The sequence below is a fragment of the Bufo bufo genome, chromosome 2 (assembly GCF_905171765.1).
Source record: "Bufo bufo chromosome 2, aBufBuf1.1, whole genome shotgun sequence".
Lineage (NCBI taxonomy): Eukaryota > Metazoa > Chordata > Amphibia > Anura > Bufonidae > Bufo > Bufo bufo.
In genome coordinates this window covers 787,430,740-787,451,359 of record NC_053390.1, presented here as the reverse complement: position 1 = coordinate 787,451,359, position 20,620 = coordinate 787,430,740, and the positions used below count along the sequence as shown (strand labels likewise).

General features: G+C 45.4%; 1 protein-coding gene across 4 annotated transcripts in view; it reads right to left on the bottom strand.

The window, feature by feature from the left end:
• The window catches only part of ZFYVE28 (zinc finger FYVE-type containing 28), a 174,282-nt gene that overhangs the window by 8,715 nt on the left and 144,947 nt on the right, over positions 1-20,620 (bottom strand). For 2 of the 4 annotated variants that reach the window (XM_040419208.1, XM_040419211.1), the window contains 5 exons: positions 19,754-19,858; positions 8,387-8,541; positions 7,076-7,192; positions 1,818-1,922; positions 1,043-1,146 (listed from right to left, as the gene is read on the bottom strand). In XM_040419208.1, coding sequence (XP_040275142.1) covers positions 1,043-1,146; positions 1,818-1,922; positions 7,076-7,192; positions 8,387-8,541; positions 19,754-19,858 — 586 coding nt within the window. The remainder of the gene's footprint in view (positions 1-1,042; positions 1,147-1,817; positions 1,923-7,075; positions 7,193-8,386; positions 8,542-19,753; positions 19,859-20,620) is intronic. The other 2 variants (XM_040419209.1, XM_040419210.1) reach the window with 2 other exon arrangements.

The following is a 20,620-nucleotide window of genomic DNA, read 5'->3' as shown; positions in this document are numbered from 1 at the left end:
AGGGATTGCTTGTATGTGGTGAAGTGATCCTTAGAATGGGATTTCTTCCATCGTCGCTCAGCAGCCCTGGAAGCTTGTCTGAGTTTTTTGGTCAAGTTGGTGTGCCAGGGTTGTCTGTTAATTTTTTAGGTTTTGCTGTGTGTGAGGGAGGGGGGGGGGGGGGGGCAACAATGTCCAGAGCAGTACTTATTGTGGTGTTATACAGGGTGGTGGCAGCATCTGGGTCTTGGAGGGAACAAAGGGTAGAGAGTGGCAGAAGAGAGTCAGAAAGCAAGCGAAAGTCGAGATGTTTAAGGTTCCTGCAGGGGTGTGTTAGTGTATGGACCGCGGGAGCTGCAGAAGAGACCAATGAAATGAAGGTGAGTAGGTTGTGGTCGGATAGGGGGAGAGGCGAATTAGAAAGGTTAGATAGGGAGCAGAGGCGGTTAAAGATAAGATCCAGAGTGTGACCATCTCTGTGGGTGGGAGCTGAAGACCACTGTGAGAGGCCGAAGGAGGAAGAGAGTGATAGGAGTTTAGAGGCGGCTGAGAGGCAGGTGTCAATAGGGATGCTGAAGTCACTCAAAGATAGTGGGGATGTCGGCAGAAAGAAAGTGTAGGAGCCAGGTGTTAAAGTGGTCATGAAAGATGGTGGCTGGGCCTGGGAGGCAATAAGTGACAGCTACTCGGAGGTTGGAGGGAGAGTAGACGTGGACAGAGTGTACTTCAAAAGAAGTCAGTGTAATGAAGGGTGGCAAGGGAATTTGGGCTGTAGGAGAAGGTGTCTGATAGGAGAAGACCAACTCCTTCAACATATTAGCAGCCGGGGCGGGGGGTGTGAGTGAAATGAGATCCTCTATAAGAGAGTGCAGCAGGGAAGGAGGTGTCAGAGGGTGTCAGCCATGTTTCTGTGAGACCCAGAAAGGAAAGTTTTTGAGAGATGAAGAGGTCATGAATGTAGGACAGTTTGTTACAGACAGAGCGTGCATTCTATAATGCTCCTACATATCCATAATGCATATAAAACGTTAATAGTCACTGAAGAACCCTGACAATCACTTACTTTGCCGCAACTGCGACAGTGGTGTTTCCTGCGGATCACTGTAAAAGGAGCTTTACACGCAGTGCACAGACTGCAGACTTCATCCGGTACCCAGTCAGGAGGATCTGCGCCAGATGGAAGATGAATCAAGAACACAACTCATAACGTATAGTAAAGAATTTACAGTATGTGATATTATAAGACTAAACAAATAGAAAGGACAAAAGCAATGGGGGTGGGGTGGGTTGCATGCATAATATAGGCCACAACTGCAAGGGAAGGTTAGAGTTAAAGGACTATGCAATCAGACATTACAATGTTTTGTAGGTCTTTGGTACAGATGGTGTAACCATATTTTATACTGCTCCAACACAACAAATGAAGCAGCTTTCCAAAGAGTCTTAATTAAAACTCTCTTACGGTATCGTGTCTATAGCTATTACAAAGTCTGATGTGTTTCCATGGTAACAGACTTTAAACAAACCCTGTCATACACCCTTTGATCTGCACCCTCTTCTTGCACACCTACAGACCGTGGGAATCAGATGGAAGGGTCATGTAACACATGACTGCAGAATCAGACTACACAAACCTTGTTTGTAGTCTGTAACCATGGAGATGCATTAATCTGCTTAGGAGCTGTATACACAAAGTGGTCGATTTTTTTTTAATCAAGACTCTATGTGAAGTTGCTTTTTAGACTTTGCAAGAGCATGTGTATCCATACAAGGGGCCTGGGCATTGGGGGGGGGAGGATTTTTCATCAAGACGCACAATGTATCTGTCCATACAATACCTTCAAATTCTCCGTCTCGGGCCTTGGCAGCCAGCTCTGAAGAGGAGATGGTCTCCTGGCAGAGAGCACAGTCTTCCAGCGCAGCGCTCCTCAGTCCCTGGCTCACTGCAAAACATGTCACCCATCAGTCACATCTCCAAGACACAGGACTGGGGTACGTACAGAGCAGATAACTGCACAAGTCACTGTGCCAGCACCACTGGGGGCCAACCACCATGATGCCCTGTAATGGGAATATGTGTAATAATAATAATGCCCCTTTGCTCCACCAATTATTTTTCATGGGAGCGGAAATAGTGCAGATTCCTGCATATTTTCTACATTATATTTTCCAGGGAATTAAATATTGATTACCTATCCTCAGGGTAGCTCGTCGATATCTAATTAATGAGGGTCCAACTCCACCCCCACCCCGTCGATCGTGGGTCCCCCCCACCCCGTCGATCGTGGGTTTGAACGAGCGCTGTCCATTGTATGGTGGCTGTGCGTGCAGCTCAATCCCATTCGCTTGTATGGGACCGAGTCGCACAAAGGCCACGTGACTGATGGATCGCCCCCAGGCCAAGGAGGAGGCCGCAGCGCTAACCCAAGAGCCGTGAGCCCTTCCAACAGCTGATCGGCGGGGTGCCAGGAGTGAGATCCATTATCAATATCTAATTCCCGGAATTCCCCTTTAATGGAATAAAGTATTCAAAATATGTTTGATAATGTGTCATGTGACCTTTGCATTAACCCCTTAGTGACCACCAATACGCCCCCGTTACATCAGTCACTAAGATGTTAAATTGCCTACCTGTGTATGGAAGATGGGATATGACCTCTTATGACTGCTGCCTGCTATGTCCTAGTACTGTACGTTCTTATTTTTGCCAGTGCAACCTAAAAATGTCTCAGGCTGCACAAGTAGGTTTGCCATTTCAAAAGATTACAACTCGTCAAACCACTGACACTTTGAATATGTGATCACCACTAGAGGGCGACATTGCACTGGTAATTTCAGAATTTACAGCAGGGAAGCTCAACCTGCGGCCCTCCAGCTGTTGCAAAACTACAACTCCCAGCATGCCCTAATAGCTGTAGGCTGCCCAGGCATGCTGGGAATTGTCGTTTTGCAACAGCTGGAGGGCCGCAGGTTGAGCATCCTTGATTTACAGCAAATACTAACAGTTTCATGGCAGGAGATGGTTCTCCAAGCATTACCTTCCAAAAGCGGCTACAAAGGGAATCTCACCCCACCGACCAGTACCAGGGTATTGCTAGTCACGTTCAAGACTGGGTCGTACATTGATGATTTACAAGGTAGTTACCTATAAGTGGCGCTAAAGCGTTTTCTCTCCTCTGGGGGAAATGACAGCTACCATAATTAAACATTTTCATCAATTTCCCCAAAATACTGAAAATGTGTTACTGACATTCAATCCACATTTTTATGACCTGTCTGACGCTAAGGGTTCTTTCACACTAGTGGTAATATTTTACGCTTCTGTTTTGTCCCCATTCATTGTCAATGGGGATAAAACGTAAATGAACAAAACGGAATCCTCCAAAATGTATTCCGTTCTCATACCGGAGAGCAGCATGCTGCGGTTTTCTTTCCGTGCTGGGATGCGGAGCAAGACGGATCCGGCATGACCCACAATGCAAGTCAATGGGGAGGGATCCGTTTTCTCTGACACAATAGAAAGCAGATCCGTCTCCCATTGACTTTCAGTGGTGTTCATGACGGATCCGTCTTGGCTAGGTTACAGATAATACAACCGGATCCGTTCATAACGGGATGCAGACGGTTGTATTATCAGTGACGGAAGCGTTTTTGCTGAACCCTGCCGGATCCAGCAAAAACACCGGTGTGAAAGTAGCCTAACTTTACATCCGGAATATTCAACAAGCTAAAACTAGACATAAATCTGATTACTAATGACATTAATAGCACCGATTTAAACTTACAAGTTTATTAGAAACGGTCCTAAAGTTGTCCTGCACCCGCAAATACACTGTGCCTGAGACGGGAGCAGGTCCCACAGGGGGTTCCCGCACCTATGGGATATTGGTTGCATTCGCTAGCGATATATGTCCAAATGGGAATACCCCTTTTAAGGGATTTTCCCACACCGAAAAGTTATCTCCGATCCACAGGATAGGATATAAGATTCTGAATGCTGGACGGCCAACTGCTAGGACCCCCACCGATGAAAAGAAGTGGGGTCCCCAAGTCTTCAGGGTGAATGGAGTGCTTGGCAGAAGGAGCACCGAGGATCAGACACTCATCCCCTATGTGTTCTTTGTGGCAAAACCCTTTTAAGTAAGGTTCATCCTGGTTGGATTTTTTTCCCCAAGAGTCAAAATTGGAACCACAACCTTTTTTTTTTCTTTTTTTTTGTGAAACATTAACCCAATAATGACTGGGCAAATTGTTTTTCGTAGGGAAAGTTGTATTTCTTTTAATGGCTGCCGTGACATAGCTTGTATTGGAAAATGGGAACATCTTGGCAAAATAGAATACAAAAAAAAGAACTCTAGCCGCTTTCAGATAAGCGAGTGTCACGCTCGGGAGTCACAGCACAGCTCCTCTCCCAAACTTCTAAGCACTGCCGGGGTCACATAGCATTATATTGATTTATGATGCTCTGTAACCCTTAGGGCTCTTTCACACGGGCGTCGCACGTCAGGGTCGGATAGGATGCGGGTGCGTCGCGAAAAAAATAAAAATAAAAAGTAAACTCACCTCATCTACTTGTTCGCGTAGCCCGGCTTGTCTTCTTTCTTCTTCTTTGATGACGTCACTGCGCTCATCACATGGTACATCACCATGTGATGACCATGTAATGAGCGCAGTAACGTCACCAAAGGTCCTTTTCCTCCCAGGTCATCAAAGAAGAAGAAAGAAGGCGATGATGGCTGCGCGAACAAGTGGATGAGGTGAGTTTAATAACTTTTTTTTTTTTTTTAACCCCTTCTGTATTAAGAATGCTATTATTTTCCCTTATAACCATGTTATAAGGGAAAATAATAAAGATCGGGTCCCCATCCCGATCGTCTCCTAGCAACCATGGGTGAAAAATCGCACCGCATCGGCACTTGCTTGCGATTTTCACACAGCACCATTCACTTCTATTGGGCCTGCGTTGCAATATAGAGCTTGCTGCGATTTTCACGCAACCCACAAGTGATGCGTGAAAATCGCCGTTCATGTGCGGGTGCAATGCGTTCACCTCATGCCTTGCACCCGCGCTGGAAAACTCGCCCGTGTGAAAGAGGACTTACAGTTCTGGAATGTACTGGATAACACTGACAGCATTATGTCAGTGTTATCCAATACATTCCAGACCTCTAAGGGTTACATAGCATCATAAATAAATATAATGCTGTGTGACCCTGGCAGTGCTAGAAGTTCAGGACAGGAGCTGTGCTGTGAGTCTGGAGCGTGACACTCGCGTGTCTGAAAGCGGCCTCCATCAAGGTTTGCTGGGTTTTGTTTTCATGGCATTGACTTTGTGCTAGAAATGACATGATGTCCTTTCTGCAGGTCGGTACAATGTTGACAGTGACAAATTTATATAGTTTCTATTATGTTTTACTATTTAAAATATAAAAGAAAAAACTGTTGAAAAAAAAATATGTTTCTCTTTGCATGGCCATTTTCTGACAGCCATAGCTTTTTATCTATTGTCTACAGAGCTAAGTGAAGGCTTGTTTTTTTATGTGATGCGAGCTGTAGTTTTTTATTAGTACAAGTTTGGGGTTTTTTAAATACTTTTTATTCACTTCTTTTTTAGTGGCAAGGTGACCAAAAAAAAAGCCAAATTGCACATTTTTTTCTGTTATGGCGTTCATCGTGTATTACAAATATTATTTTAATAGTTTGGACATTTTTGGATATAGCGATACCAATTATGTTTATATGCAAAATTGGGAAAGGGGGTTGATTTAAATTTTTTAAATTTTGTGTAACAACCTTTTTTTTCACTGTAATTTTTAGCCCCCCTAGAGGATTTGAAGATGTGGTCTTCTGATCACTTACCAAAGAATACTATTGCAGCCTAAAGCCTTGTTCACACTTCAGTGTTTGGTCAGTGATTTCCATCAGTGATCTGTGAGCCAAAACCAGGTGCGGGTGAAAACCACAAAACAGGAGCAGATCTTTCCCTTACACCTGATGTCTGAGTAGCCTCCACTCCTGGTTTTGGCTCACAAATCATTGACGGAAATCACTGACCAGTCACTGAAGTGTGAACAAGGCCTAAGGGATTCTGACAGGCTGGTTGTCAGGCCGTGCCTCAGACACAGCTTCACAGGCAGTTTGATATGAAAGTGCAGGGAACCTTCACAGTGCTGTCATATCAACCAATCAGAGGCCTACAATTTTGTTGCAGGAGCTCCCTCTGTCTAACCACTCGCATGTCACAGTCGCTATTGATCGTGGCATTTGAGGGATTAAATGACTGGAGACTGAGTTATCTCAGATCTTGGTCATTGTGGCCCGCCGCATATGGAACGGGATCACCTTGTGAGCCTGTCCAATACATGACCGCCCACTGATGGATATATCGGTCATGGGTCATTAAGGTGTTAAAGGGATTATACAGAATTAAAAAAACATGGCTGCTTTCATGCAAAAACAGCACCACACTCGTTCACAGGTTGTGTGTGGTAGTGCAGGTCTTCAATCGAGCTGATCTCCAAAACGTGATATAGCTTATGGACAGGTGTGCCGAGGAGAGCAGCCATGCTTTTCTACTCCTTTAAGGGTACGGCCACATGTGGCAGAAAAACACTGCAGTTTGCGGAAATTCTGCAGTGATTACAGCAGCGGTAAAGTGGATTAGGTTAAAAAAAAAAAAAAAAAGAGCCTCAGCAGCACGCTGTGTGGAGTGTCTGCACCGGAATCCGCACATACAGTAACGTGACACACGGTGGGGATTTTAAATCTGCGGCGTGTCAATGTATGCAGTGGAATTCCACCACGGATTTTACGCTTTGTGGGTGAGATGTGCGGCATCACGGCAGCAGCAATTCTGTTCCAATACCCTGATGATTTGGTGCAGATGATTTGGACAGACTTGCTGCAGATTTCCCATTACGATAATTCTGCTGCGGACCTGCTACATGTGTCCGGAGCCCCTTAACTCTGCAGTCTGCTTATCCCATGTGTTAACTGCAATTCACACACAGCCAAATGTTGAGAAGAAAACCTGGGATTACAGCTATTCTAGTTGAACCATTTTTTTTTTTTAAATATCTCTGTTAATGCTGCTTGCCTTTCTTCTGCTTCCCCTTGTCGTCCACCTCTTGCTTGGTGGCCATGACTTCAAATAATGTCTTCAGAATACTCCTTAAATCACTTGCATAATTTGTCTGCAACTGATCTGCAACACCTGAGAACCAAGAAGAAAAAAAAAATAAAAAAAAATAAAAAACACACTGTGCCGGCCCTGACAACATCAATAAAGATCTACTCTCATCATCTTCCTAAGGCTACATGTACACGGCCGTCGTGCGTCCGGTCCGTGCATTGGGGACCGCAATGTGCGGGCAACATATGTGCAGCGGCCCAGAACCATTCAACTTGAATGGGTCTGTGGCCTGGCAGCACCGTAAAAAAGTAGTGCTTCCGGTGTTCTGTTCTGTGCCTCCATTCCGCATCTCCGGAATTGCGGACCCATTGGGTCCCCATCCGTGATGCGGAGTGCACACGGCCGTGTGCATGTAGCCTTATAATGTATATAACAGGAGTTAGGCCTCATTCACACGGCCGGAACGGAAGGCCCATTATAGAAATGCCTATTCTTGTCCTCAAAACCGACAACAATAGGACATGCTTTATCACTTTTGCCGGGCCACGGAATGAAGCAAAGGATGCGGACAGCACACGGAGTGCTGTCCGCATTTTTTGCGGCCCCATTGAAGTGAATGGGTCCGCATCCTAGCCACGTCTCGGATGCGGAAAAAACCCCCAAAAAACACTGTCGTGTGAATGAGCCCTTATCAACATCAGCCCCACTATACTGTATATGGAGTGACGCCATATACTCTCACTACACTAGGTGGATTCCTCATCATCCTCACCATAATGTCTATAGAGTCACGCCATATACTCTCACCACAGTCCGGATCCGTCTTGGCAATGTTACAGAGAATACAACCCGATCCGTTCATAACGGATGCAGACGGTTGTATTATCAGTAACGGAAGCGTTTTTGCTGAACCCTGCCGGATCCAGCAAAAACGCTACCTAAGACATGATAGGGTAAAGGGGTTGTCTGAAATGATAAAAAAGGGTCTTTCTTCTAGAAACAGCGCCACTCTTGTCCATGGCTGTGCCTGGAATCGCAGCCTATCCTCTTTTAAACAAAGGCCGTAGTCCGGACACAACCCATGCGTAAGAGCGGCGCCGTTTTTACCAGAATTGTTTGTGCTCTCCTGGTTTTTCAGTAGGGCAGCTGCATATACTTTAGTTAGGCAATAAGCTTGGCATTACATATGCGCGTATGTGCGGAGTCACATCTGGATGGTGCAGAAAAGCCATCACTCCTTGTGCTGAGGCCTGATGAATGCAGGAGGAGACGCACCTGAGATGCAGACAAAGAGCCGGTGAATGAGGTCATTACTGCTGTGGAAACGGGATCTGATCTTCTGTCTGGAAGCAATCTTTGCAGCTTTCAACGCCAGTTGAATTTCCTCCTGATCAATGTCATCCGATGAGCAGGAGCTGGTCATCAGGCTGCTGTAGAAGACATGACGGAAGAAGAAGGAAAAAAAATTATAATAAGCGGCCGTGAAAGCAGCCAGACTGCTAGTGATGTATTATCAGAGACGATACAGGAAAGGTCAGGACAGAGCACGCACACGGCATAGGAGAGAGACAGATTCCTATCACAGCATAACAAGCCTGACAGATGCCTTCCCTCAGCTGTCATTACTGGAGACACAATGTGACACCTGCCGGATGGGACTCCGGGGGTAGCAGATAGCCGTCCACTAACCGAGGAACCTGCCATAAAGAACAAAACGTCCAACCCATAGTAAGAAGTCAGTGATTCCCAAACCAACTTAATCCACGGAACCCCAAGGAACCCGAGACACCACTGCTGAACCCATCTTCTCCAAACCAGCCATGGCAGTTTTGAGTAGCACCCGGCCACCATGGTCAGAAGACGTGTCATCAGTATGGAGTCAAAAATCAAGGATGGGCCAAATGCACATGGTATTCAGACACCAGACTTCAAACGCCCCAAATTTACTTTAGACCCCCAAACTTCAGACCCCAACAAACAATAGAACCGATCAAGCTGCAGTAGAGTGAAGCAGGAGGGAAAGGTTACTCTTCAGGTCCTCACCCTCTTCAATGCACTTTGCATGCCACCGAATGGAGCTGGCGCATGCGCACTGAAGACCATTAGTAGACATCAGATTGGAAATAGTAGCTTGGAAACGCTGTACTGTGCAATTGTATTTGTGCTTTCTGCACAGACCCCAAAAAAACATAGAAAAAAGTCAGATTTTTTTTTTCCTATGGAAAGATTCATGAAAGCGTACATTGTAGAGGCAAGTTCCCGGTTTAGTCAACAGGTTGGGAACTAGCTCAACATAACTTTTTTATTTTTCTTATAAAAATGTTAAGATGTGGGGCCCAATAACAGGAATAGGAGATGATGGAATACAAACCCATAGACTTAAAAGGGAGTCTGTCAGCAGCTTGGACCATGCAGAACTGCTGACAGCACTAGGTAGGGTCTGGGGAGAACAGTACAAATAAATCCAACCATTTGTTAAGCTTTATCATCAGGAGTAGTGAGAATATGAAGTTTTCTGCTCCTGAAGGAGGAGCTTCGCTGTGATGTGCTCTCTACATTGAGCTTCTTCATAGCTCCTCCCCCTTGTTCTGAGTGTGACCTGTATCATCCAACCAGGAGACAGCTACAGCTGTCACTCACAGCAGAGGGGAGGGCAGTGGAGAAGCTCTGCCTCCTGGGGACTTCATAAAGATTTTGGCAGAATAAGACTTTCTGTTCTCACTATTCCTTTCTTTGTACTGTTCTACCTAGGGCTGTCAGCAGTTTAGTGGGGTCCAAAGCGTTGACAGGTTCCCTTTAACGTTGCCTAACATTCATTTAAAAAGCTGTTGTGGTAAAATATTGTATATCCACAATGCTGAAGCTACTATCCCAGCTATAGCTGCAATATACCCATAATATAGTGGCACTGCCATGTGAACAAAGAATATATTCTCCTGCCGACATAGGGAAAGCAGTAGTATGATCATAGGGCTGCATGGAAAATGATACATTAGGGCTTAAAGGGAATGTGTCATTAAAGGGAACCTGTCACCTCCAAAAACCATCTGAAGCTGCCAGCAGCACCTGCCCCTTCGCTGTGACTGACAGCGCTTATGCAGGGGGTTCCGCAAAGTCAGCCGAACTGCCAGCTGTCCGTCACAGCGAAGGGGCAGGGAAGCGGGCGCTGCCCCCTTGACCTTAAGCATGTGTGGAGAAGCGCGCCAGGCAGGGGGTAAAGGAACGTTTTCAGAGCTTTAGCCGCATCGGCCTTCAGGAACAAAACAATCATCAGAAACACACTGCTCGCTACTCTAAGGTACTGCTGGCAGCTTCAGATGGTTTTTGGAGGTGACAGGTTCCCTTTAAGAAAATTAATAACTAATATTTAAATCAGGATTTATACATGTATTTTATATGTAACCCTACACATAGAGTAACACAAACATCCTGCTCCCTGTAGTCCACATGTCAAGCTTTGCTGTGTAGACTGGGAGAGGATAAGCAGAGTGGTCTCATCATTAGAAAGCGGAAGAGTTAGGCCTCCTGCACAGGAACGCGTGCGCCCCATTGCCGTATTGCAGACCACATGACACCGGAGAGACGGATCTGGTATTTCAATGCATTTGTCATCATGGCTCCGCATTTGGATCCGGAAACAAATGGTATACGTTTGCACACAGATTTCCGGATCCGGCAGGCAGTTCCGGCAACGGAACTGCCTCCCGGATTCCTCTAACGCTAGTGTGAAAGTACCCTTAGCGTCCATCGTGGTTTTTCAGACTCAGAGGACTGTATGTTGACGCTGAGGTCAGTGGATGATCCTCCTTACTATGCATCTTATATGGTAATCCCACCACCCCACAATCTCTGTACACCCTGCCCCCTCTGTAGAGTCAGTATAAGAGTCTAGAATGGGACTAATTTAATACAGAGCTATAACTGGTCCAGCACTGCAGCGCCAGCACTAGGGGTACATCCATTATTGGCGCCTAATCCTGAAATCAATGTAACGACAAGCAAAATGTCAGCTCCCAAATCCCTCTGATGATGTAAGCAAAAATAATGTTGTGTCATCGACCAGACTGACCAGGGATGACTAGCTCTGTGAATAAGGTAGAGCTATACAAGTGTGGACGCCTCAGCTGCTGCAGAACCTCATACAAGAAGCCTGAGCTGCTGCTGAACCTCATACTACATGTCTCAGCTGCTGCAGAACCTTATACTACACAGCTCATCTGCTGCAGAACCTCATAATACACATCTCAGCTGGTGCAGAACCTCATACAAGAAGCCTCAGCTGCTGCTGAACCTCATAATACACGCCTCAGCTGCTGCAGAACCTCATACAAGAAGCCTCAGCTGCTACTGAACCTCATAATACACGCCTCAGCTGCTGCAGAACCTCATACAAGAAGCCTCAGCTGCTGCTGAACCTCATACTACATGGCTCAGCTGCTGCAGAACCTTATACTACACACCTCAGCTGCTGCAGAACCTCATAATACACGCCTCAGCTGCTGCAGATCCTCATAATACACGCCTCAGCTGCTGCAGATCCTCATAATACACGCCTCAGCTGCTGCAGATCCTCATAATACACGCCTCAGCTGCTGCAGAACCTCATAATACACGCCTCAGCTGCTGCAGAACCTCATCTGCTGGAGAACCTCATATTACACATCTCAGCTGCTGCAGAACCTCATAATACACGCCTCAGCTGCTGCAGATCCTCATAATACACGCCTCAGCTGCTGCAGATCCTCATAATACACGCCTCAGCTGCTGCAGAACCTCATAATACACGCCTCAGCTGCTGCAGAACCTCATAATACACACCTCAGCTGCTGCAGATCCTCATAATACACGCCTCAGCTGCTGCAGATCCTCATAATACACGCCTCAGCTGCTGCAGATCCTCATCTGCTGGAGAACCTCATATTACACATCTCAGCTGCTGCAGAACCTTCTAATATACACCTCAGCTGCTGCAGAACCTCATAATACACACCTAAGCTGCTGCAGAACCTCGTAATACACAGCTCAGCTGCTGCAGAACCTCCTAATACACACCTCAGCTGCTGCAGAACCTTCTAATACACACCTCAGCTGCTGCAGAACCTCCTAATACACACCTCAGCTGCTGCAGAACCTCCTAATACACACCTCAGCTGCTGCAGAACCTCCTAATACACACCTAAGCTGCTGCAGAACCTCCTGCACTTACTGAGCTTCACAGTATATAACAGGAAGAAATAGCAGCGCAGACACAGTCCCCGTGGGAAACACATTATATAAAAAGTACAATCTGCTACCACAAGTTTGTCTCGGAGATTTACACCCTGTCCAGAGCGAGTGAGGCAAGCAACCAGGGAGTAATAGAGCGACACGTCTGGGGCCAGGAGAATACGTCTGGTATCTGTGAAATGAACCATTCATCTGTCTGGAGGTGAAAGCTGCAGCGGCTGCAGAACGGTATTCACAAGTACACCGTCTGTCACTGCACTACACCTGCCAGCTGGCCAATCAGAAGTTACCTCATTATAAGAATTATCTGACCACAGACATTACATCAGCCCTGACAAACATGCAGGAGGTAAGGGAGGGAGGATAAGAGGCCACCAGACTCTTCTAGCACCGCTTGTCTCAAAAACAAAGAATCTGCATTTTTTAGAAATAAGCCGGTTGGTTCTACTTTTATCCCAACAATTCTGGAGCATCTTTTTCTTACAATTCTGCGTTGTGTCATTCCTCTTTTATTCCTCTTAGAAATTTAGGAATAAATTGACCACTGGGTGTTACCGGTCGGAGGTGCGTAGCTGAACACTCCAATCAGGGCCAGACTGTGTAAGGACACGGCCCTTTAAAAAGAGGGATGGTAACACCCAGCTGTCAATTTAGTTGTACATTTCTAGGAGGGACAACAGAGGATTGGGGCAAAGTGCAAAATTCTGAAAAAACAAAACAGATGCTTTATGGGGAGTGCAAGTATCCGCAAAAACAGACATGTCAGAAGAGTGGACTGCTCCAGTGTGAATGGGGGGCCTTCGCACTTTACATACAGATAAGACTACGCATGCAGGTCTTGGTCACTCCTCTGGAGGTGGGAGCTGTGCTCCATCGCTTCCTGACAACTGCAGCAGGCCCCCTGCACACGACCGTATCCGTTTTGCAGTCCGTTAATCGCAGGTTCGCAAAATACGGATGTGGTCCATGTGCATCCCGCAATTTTTGTGGGGAACCACTTGTAAAAAAAAAAATAATATTCTTGTCTGCAAAAACGGACAAGAATAGAGCAGATTCTATTACTTACGGCATAAAAAAAAAAAAAAAGGTTAAACACGGACCAAAAAACGCGGACCCATTTCTGACCATTGAATCCCATTCATAACAGCTGCCATAAAGCAAACACTCTCTGCTGCCCTGTCTACAAAGACAATACGGCAGTACGGAAGTATGCGATTCCAATATGGCTGCCATGGGGAATTGAAAAAATAGCTACAATATTAAAAATAAAATTTGTATGTTCTATCCAATAACATCTGACTAATGGGGCCAACATCAAACATGCCCTTTAAATCTACACCGACTGGCACCACATGGCAGGTGGAGAATGCATGTGCGGTATAAGGCCTGAGATACACTGGTATAAATGCAGGGGGCTTCTCTGCCGCCAGTGATCTCACCAGGGTTATTAGAGGGTCCTGCAGTAAACACAGCGCACAGTATTGTCAGTATGGACGGCACAGCAGAGCTGGAAGGTTAGCAGGGAGGTCCTGTGAGTACACTCATTAAGCTGCGGAGGTCAGCAGCAGCAGCAGAGAAGACGCAAGCAGCGCCCGGGAGGAAGGAAACCTTGTGTTAGTACAAAGGGAAGAAACACAGGACGACGGGAAAAGCTGTCTAGAAAATAAGAAAGAGCAGCGTTATGGGGAAACCGAGTCCATCTGGAAGATCCGAGGTCTGGAAAGAAGGTTTTCTCGAAGAAAGACGAGACAGGCGCGTTATGTTAAATTCACGAAACAAACAAAGAGATATAATGATGGAACCAGAAGAAAAAGAAAACATGAAGCAGAGATGTTCTACAGAACATGATGATCCAGGACACTGTGGCTGTTCCTCTGATGACTAAAATATGTCAGCCGGAATTAACTAATTTTTACTCATTTTGGGCTAAAAATATTTTTTTCAATCTTTATTAAAAATGTTCAGCCGTTTCTGAGATACAAGAGTAAAAAAAAACAAAAAAAAACAGTCTGTTTGCAAGCTGTGATTTTGTTTTCTTTGAATCCTGTCATCTGACAGCTCATGTAAGAGCTCTCATCTATGACTTAGTCCAGGTTCAGGAGATGCCATCTCGCAATTTTTTTTTTCATGATCCCCTCCTCCGTTACACCGCTATGCTAAGAATAGCATCAGTACAGGGAGAAAGAGACATCAGCTTTTCTAAGTGGGCATCTCCTTCTCCCTGGCTGTGACGTGGTCTAATAGCATGTTCTAGAGAGATTTACCAAATCTCATGAGAACAACTCTCCTCTTCTTCCTGACTGTGAAGTACTCTGCTGCGATTGGACCATGTCACAGCCAGGGAGAAGCACACACCCACTGAGAAAAGCTGATGCCGCCTCCTCCTCCCTGTACCGATGCTGTTAGAGAGCATATCAGGCGCCAAAAACAAGCGAGGAGTATAGCGGCGCAACGGTGAAGTGGATCATGAAAAAAAAAAATTGCGATATGGCATCTCCTAAACGAGGACTACATTATGAGGTATTGCTTTTATAAAGAAAAAAATGGTGAAAGGTCCTCTTTAAATAAGTGTTTATGAGGTCAGTAGGTCAGAGATAAGAGCTCTACATGAGCTGTCAGATGACGGGATTCAAAGAAAACATTTTATTGGAGGAGGTGAAGCGATGAAAAAATGGTGAATCAGCCATTTTGATTTTTATGTCTTTTATGCTGTTGGCCATATGGGATAAATATTTTATATTTTAGTAGTACCGATGTTTTGGGACACAGCGATGCCTATGATTTTTGTTTTATTTTTTTTATTATGGGGAAAGCAGGGTCATTTGAATTTTTATATATTTTTAAAAACATTTTTTTTATACACTTTTTAAAAGTTCTCCTAGGACTCCAAAGGAACATGGTTGTGGCAGGCCTCGGATCTTTCAGAGGGACCGAGCCTGCCACAGGGAATGACCAGCTCGCCTGACCACAGCTGGGGGTAGCTGTCCCTGCCCCGCAATCGGTTTTCGATCAGATGCCATGGTTATATTTAATCACGGCATGTGAGGGGTTGAACTTCTGCGATCGGCATTATTGCCGATCATAGACATTAGACTCGTAAGTCTGTCGGGTGAAACAGCAGGCACCCGGCAGCTATGGCGCTTGCTCTGCTCTGGAACGGGAGCTGTCTTTACAGAGATGACATCTGCTGTACATGTATGGTGGATGTTGTCAAGGGGTTAAATGGGTTGTCCAGTTTTAGGAAAATAAATGTTAAAATAAAAAAAATACAGTAAAGGGGTTATCCTATCCCGAAGCTTTTCCCCAAAACTAATCTGGAACCAACAATTAATTTATGGAGGAACCTGGAAGCAAGTGTTGATGTTCCCTACACTGCCACCACAGGCAGAATTAGGCATTACATGGTGCACATTAAAATCAATAGGTTGTACGCATAAAGTTATGTTTCCCATCTGTTGCAAAACTACCACTCCCACCATGCCCTGGCAACCATCAGGGTAGGACAGGAGTTGTAATTCTGCAACAGTTGGAGGTCACCGATGTAGAGTATGAATGCATTAAGCTATGTGCCAAACCTGCTGATTTCAGAGGCACCCGCCAACCATGTAATGTGTCTCTGACAACAGATGCTCTTCTTTTCATGAACAGCCCATTCACTGTGTAATGCCTAATTTCCCCTGTGGTGGCAGTGTAGGGAAATTGCTAGGTTCCTTCATAGAGTAAAGCTAATGACTTTGGGGGCCCAATTTTATTTTTGAGAGGAAGTAAAAAAAAATAATAAAAAAAAAAAAATTATAATTTAACTGACTGATCCTTTTGTTCTTTGGGAGAAAAGCGGCGGCAAGAGGTGTCCACCATGTAGACGTTTTCAGCTTTGGCTAAATTGATGGCGGCTCCATAGATGGACAGCTGGGGCGCTGTTTTGGATGAAAGGAAACAGGCTATCATTTTTCTAGTCCTATCTAGATAAATCATGTATAGTTTGGCACCAATAATTAAAATCAAGTTGATTTATGAAAACTATGGCAACACTATAAGTGTAGCAACGTCTCAATAATCTATAATCTAATCTAATTGAAAGTCCCTGACTGCTGAGCCTTTAATAGATGTGTGTTTACGCACAGGAGCCAATCAGAAGAGGCAAAGCTAGGGAGGGCAGCAGCCTAAACCAATGATAATACAGGGGGGCGTGTCGCAGCCTAAACCAATGATAATACAGGGGGGCGTGTCCCAAACTAAACCAATGATAATACAGGGGGGCGTGTCCCAGACTAAACCAATAATAATACAGGGGGGCGTGTCCCAGACTAAACCAATGATAATACAGGGGGGCGTGTCCCAGACTAAACCAATGATAATACAGGGGGGCGTGTCCCAGACTAAACCAATGATAAAACAGGGGGGCGTGTCCCAGACTAAACCAATGATAATACAGGGGGGCGTGTCCCAGACTAAACCAATGATAATACAGGGGGGCGTGTCCCAGACTAAACCAATGATAATACAGGGGGGCGTGTCCCAGACCAAACCAATGATAATACAGGGGGGCGTGTCGCAGACTAAACCAATGATAATACAGAGGGGCGTGTCCCAGACTAAACCAATGATAATACAGGGGGGCGTGTCCCAGACTAAACCAATGATAATACAGGGGGGCGTGTCCCAGACTAAACCAATGATAATACAGGGGGGCGTGTCCCAGACTAAACCAATGATAATACAGGGGGGCGTGTCCCAGACTAAACCAATGATAATACAGGGGGGCGTGTCCCAGACTAAACCAATGATAATACAGGGGGGCGTGTCCCAGACTAAACCAATGATAATACAGGGGGGCGTGTCCCAGACTAAACCAATGATAATACAGGGGGGCGTGTCCCAGACCAAACCAATGATAATACAGGGGGGCGTGTCGCAGACTAAACCAATGATAATACAGGGGGGCGTGTCGCAGACTAAACCAATGATAATACAGAGGGGCGTGTCCCAGACTAAACCAATGATAATACAGGGGGGCGTGTCCCAGACTAAACCAATGATAATACAGGGGGGCGTGTCCCAGACTAAACCAATGATAATACAGGGGGGCGTGTCCCAGACTAAACCAATGATAATACAGGGGGGCGTGTCCCAGACTAAACCAATGATAATACAGGGGGCGTGTCCCAGACTAAACCAATGATAATACAGGGGGGCGTGTCCCAGACTAAACCAATGATAATACAGGGGGGCGTGTCCCAGACTAAACCAATGATAATACAGGGGGGCGTGTCTCAAACTAAACCAATGATAATACAGGGGGGCGTATCCCAGACTAAACCAATGATAATACAGGGGGGCGTGTCTCAGACTAAACCAATGATAATACAGGGGGGCGTGTCCCAGACTAAACCAATGATAATACAGAGGGGCGTGTCCCAGACTAAACCAATGATAATACAGGGGGGCGTGTCCCAGACTAAACCAATGATAATACAGGACAATGACCAATTCAGCACGGATCTGAGTGGTATTCACACCCTGCAGTAATTCCAGAAACAGACATAGGATCCAGCGAATAAAATAAAAAAAATGCTTTATTTCTTCCATTAAAAGCATGTACAAAGGTCTTCTATTAAAATAGCTTTTAATAGAAGAAATAAAGAATTTTGGGATTTTATTTTTAGAATTAAAGAGGTTTTCCCATCCGGGGCATTGATGGCATATTGCTAGAATGTCAATGTCCGCTATTTCTGAAAGTCGGATAACTGATTAGAGGTGAAAATGATAATATATATATATATATATATATATATGCTGCAGAATATGTTGGCACTAAATAAATATTAGTATTATTATTATTATAAGGGGTTGTGCACCCTTCACTTGGCCGGTCCTGCAAAGGGAAGCTTACTTGCCCGCTTCCTCCGCTGCGGTCCCTCGCTGAAAACATCTAGTTTGACATCGCCAGCAACCATTTGCTGGCTGCGGCTGCGAAACACCCCTCATGCGTCATATGACCGTATGTCATGACGTAAGGGGAGCCCGCCATCGCTGCAGCCAGCAATTGGTTGCTGGTTATGTCACTTTGAATGTTTTCACTGAGGGACCACAGCGGAGCAGTGCAGAAGAAGGAGGAGGAGGGAGCCAGAGCCAGGAAGCAGGTAAGGAATCTTCCCTTTACAGGTCCGGACAAGTGGGGGTGTTTGCCAAACCCCCCTCCCCATTCTTGCACAACTCCTTTAAGGCCAGTGATTGGCGTGTTAGAACAACAACGATGGGTGATCAGTAGAGATGACCGATGTTTTTTTTATTTTTTATTCTGAACCCTTTCTAGCCTTTTACTCCTTGGAAAACCTCTTTAACGCCACCACTGCCCCAAACCATCACCAGATATGGTCATCGACTCCTCTACTGCCCTAGACCAGCAGGCATACTGACCGCCAGGGATGCTAACACTAACCTCTTAACTGTCTTAAAACCAGGGATGCAAACATTAACCTTCTTATTGCTTTAGGCCACCAAGGATGCAGAAAATAACCTTCACTACCCTAAACCAAAAGGGGTTAGGTTATGAACCCCTTTACTACCCTAGACCACCAGGCATACTGACCACCAATGATGCTAAAATTAACTCCTTAACTGGCTTAAAACCAGGTGTGCAAACATGAACCCACTTATTGCTGCAGGTCACCAAGGATGCAGACAATAACCTTCACTACCCTGAACCACCAGGGATAATGTCATTAACCCCTTTACTGCCCTAGACCACCAGGCATACTGACCACCACTGATGCTAACAGTAACTCCTTAACTGCCTTAAAACCAGGGATGCAAACATTAACCCCCTTATTGCTGTAGGCCACCAAGGATGCAGACAAACATTCACTGCTATAAACCTTTTATTACTCTAGGCCACCAGGGATGCAAACATTAACCCCCCTATTACTCTAGGCCACCAGGGATGCAGACAATGACCTTCACTACCCTAAACCACAGGGGATATTGTCATTAACCCCTTTGCTGCCATTGACCAGCAGCCATACTGACCACCACTGATGCTCACATTAACCTCTAAATTGCCTTAAAACCAAGGATGAAAACATTAACATTACAGCGCCTCTAGGCCACCAGAGGTGCAGAAAATAACCTTCATTGAGTTGGACCCGGGCACTGTTACTATTACTAATGTATGCTGATAGAAGGAAGTAAGGTATCTAATGATCTGCAGCTCTTCAGTATGGCGGTGAGGAGAGAAAAGAGATTACAATATGTCGCTGCGTGTTATCAGCAGGGAAACGGTGAAGTGTTTGTAAAGTCTCTACGCGGGAGGGGGAAAAAAGTCGAAATGTTATTGTCACATTCAGAGAAAAGAAAGCAAGCCATCAGAGCGCGCGCTGCGAGGAGAGCGGCGCCGGCTGTGTGACACAGTATTACCTCACAGTGTAACTGCTGGAGAGACTACATGTGGTGACAGAGACACTCTCAAAGTCACTGCCGGCCATGGAGTTGAGGGGAGAGTCACGCGAGTCATCCTGAGAACTGGAAACAAGAATATGGAAATAGCGTGAAGTGCGGGCAACACAGACATGAGGAGCACAGCGGTAACCTGCAGGAGATTTAGTAAGCTGTCTGCATGCAAGACGGCTCGCACCGCGCGCATCATCCTGCTGGTCTACGGGAAAGTTCAGATGTAGCAGAGCTAGCTGTCATTTATGACTTTTGGAGCTGTATCACTTGTGATCATCCTCTCGGCAAAGAGAAGAATAAAAACGTAAAAACAATAAATTGACACTAATACCACAAATAATACGCTGCGGTATGATGACCATAAGGTGGCATGTCACCATGACAAACTCAGCCCTGCTACATCCGATGAACTTCGCTCTGCAATTTATTGTTCTTTAATAGGCTAAAATGATAGTACTAGGTCGCTGCGTGGTACATGGGGAAAAAAAGGCATAATAAAATAATAAAACATAAAAACACAATATATACATACAGTACAGACCAAAAGTTTGGACACACCTTCTCATTCAAAGAATTTTCTTTATTTTCATGACTATGAAAATTGTAGATTCACACTGAAGGCATCAAAACTATGAATTAACACATGTGGAATTATATACATAACAAACAAGTGTGAAACAACTGAAAATATGTCATATTCTAGGTTCTTCAAAGTAGCCACCTTTTGTTTTGATTACTGCTTTGCACACTCTTGGCATTCTCTTGATGAGCTTCAAGAGGTAGTCCCCTGAAATGGCTTTCACTTCACAGGTGTGCCCTGTCAGGTTTAATAAG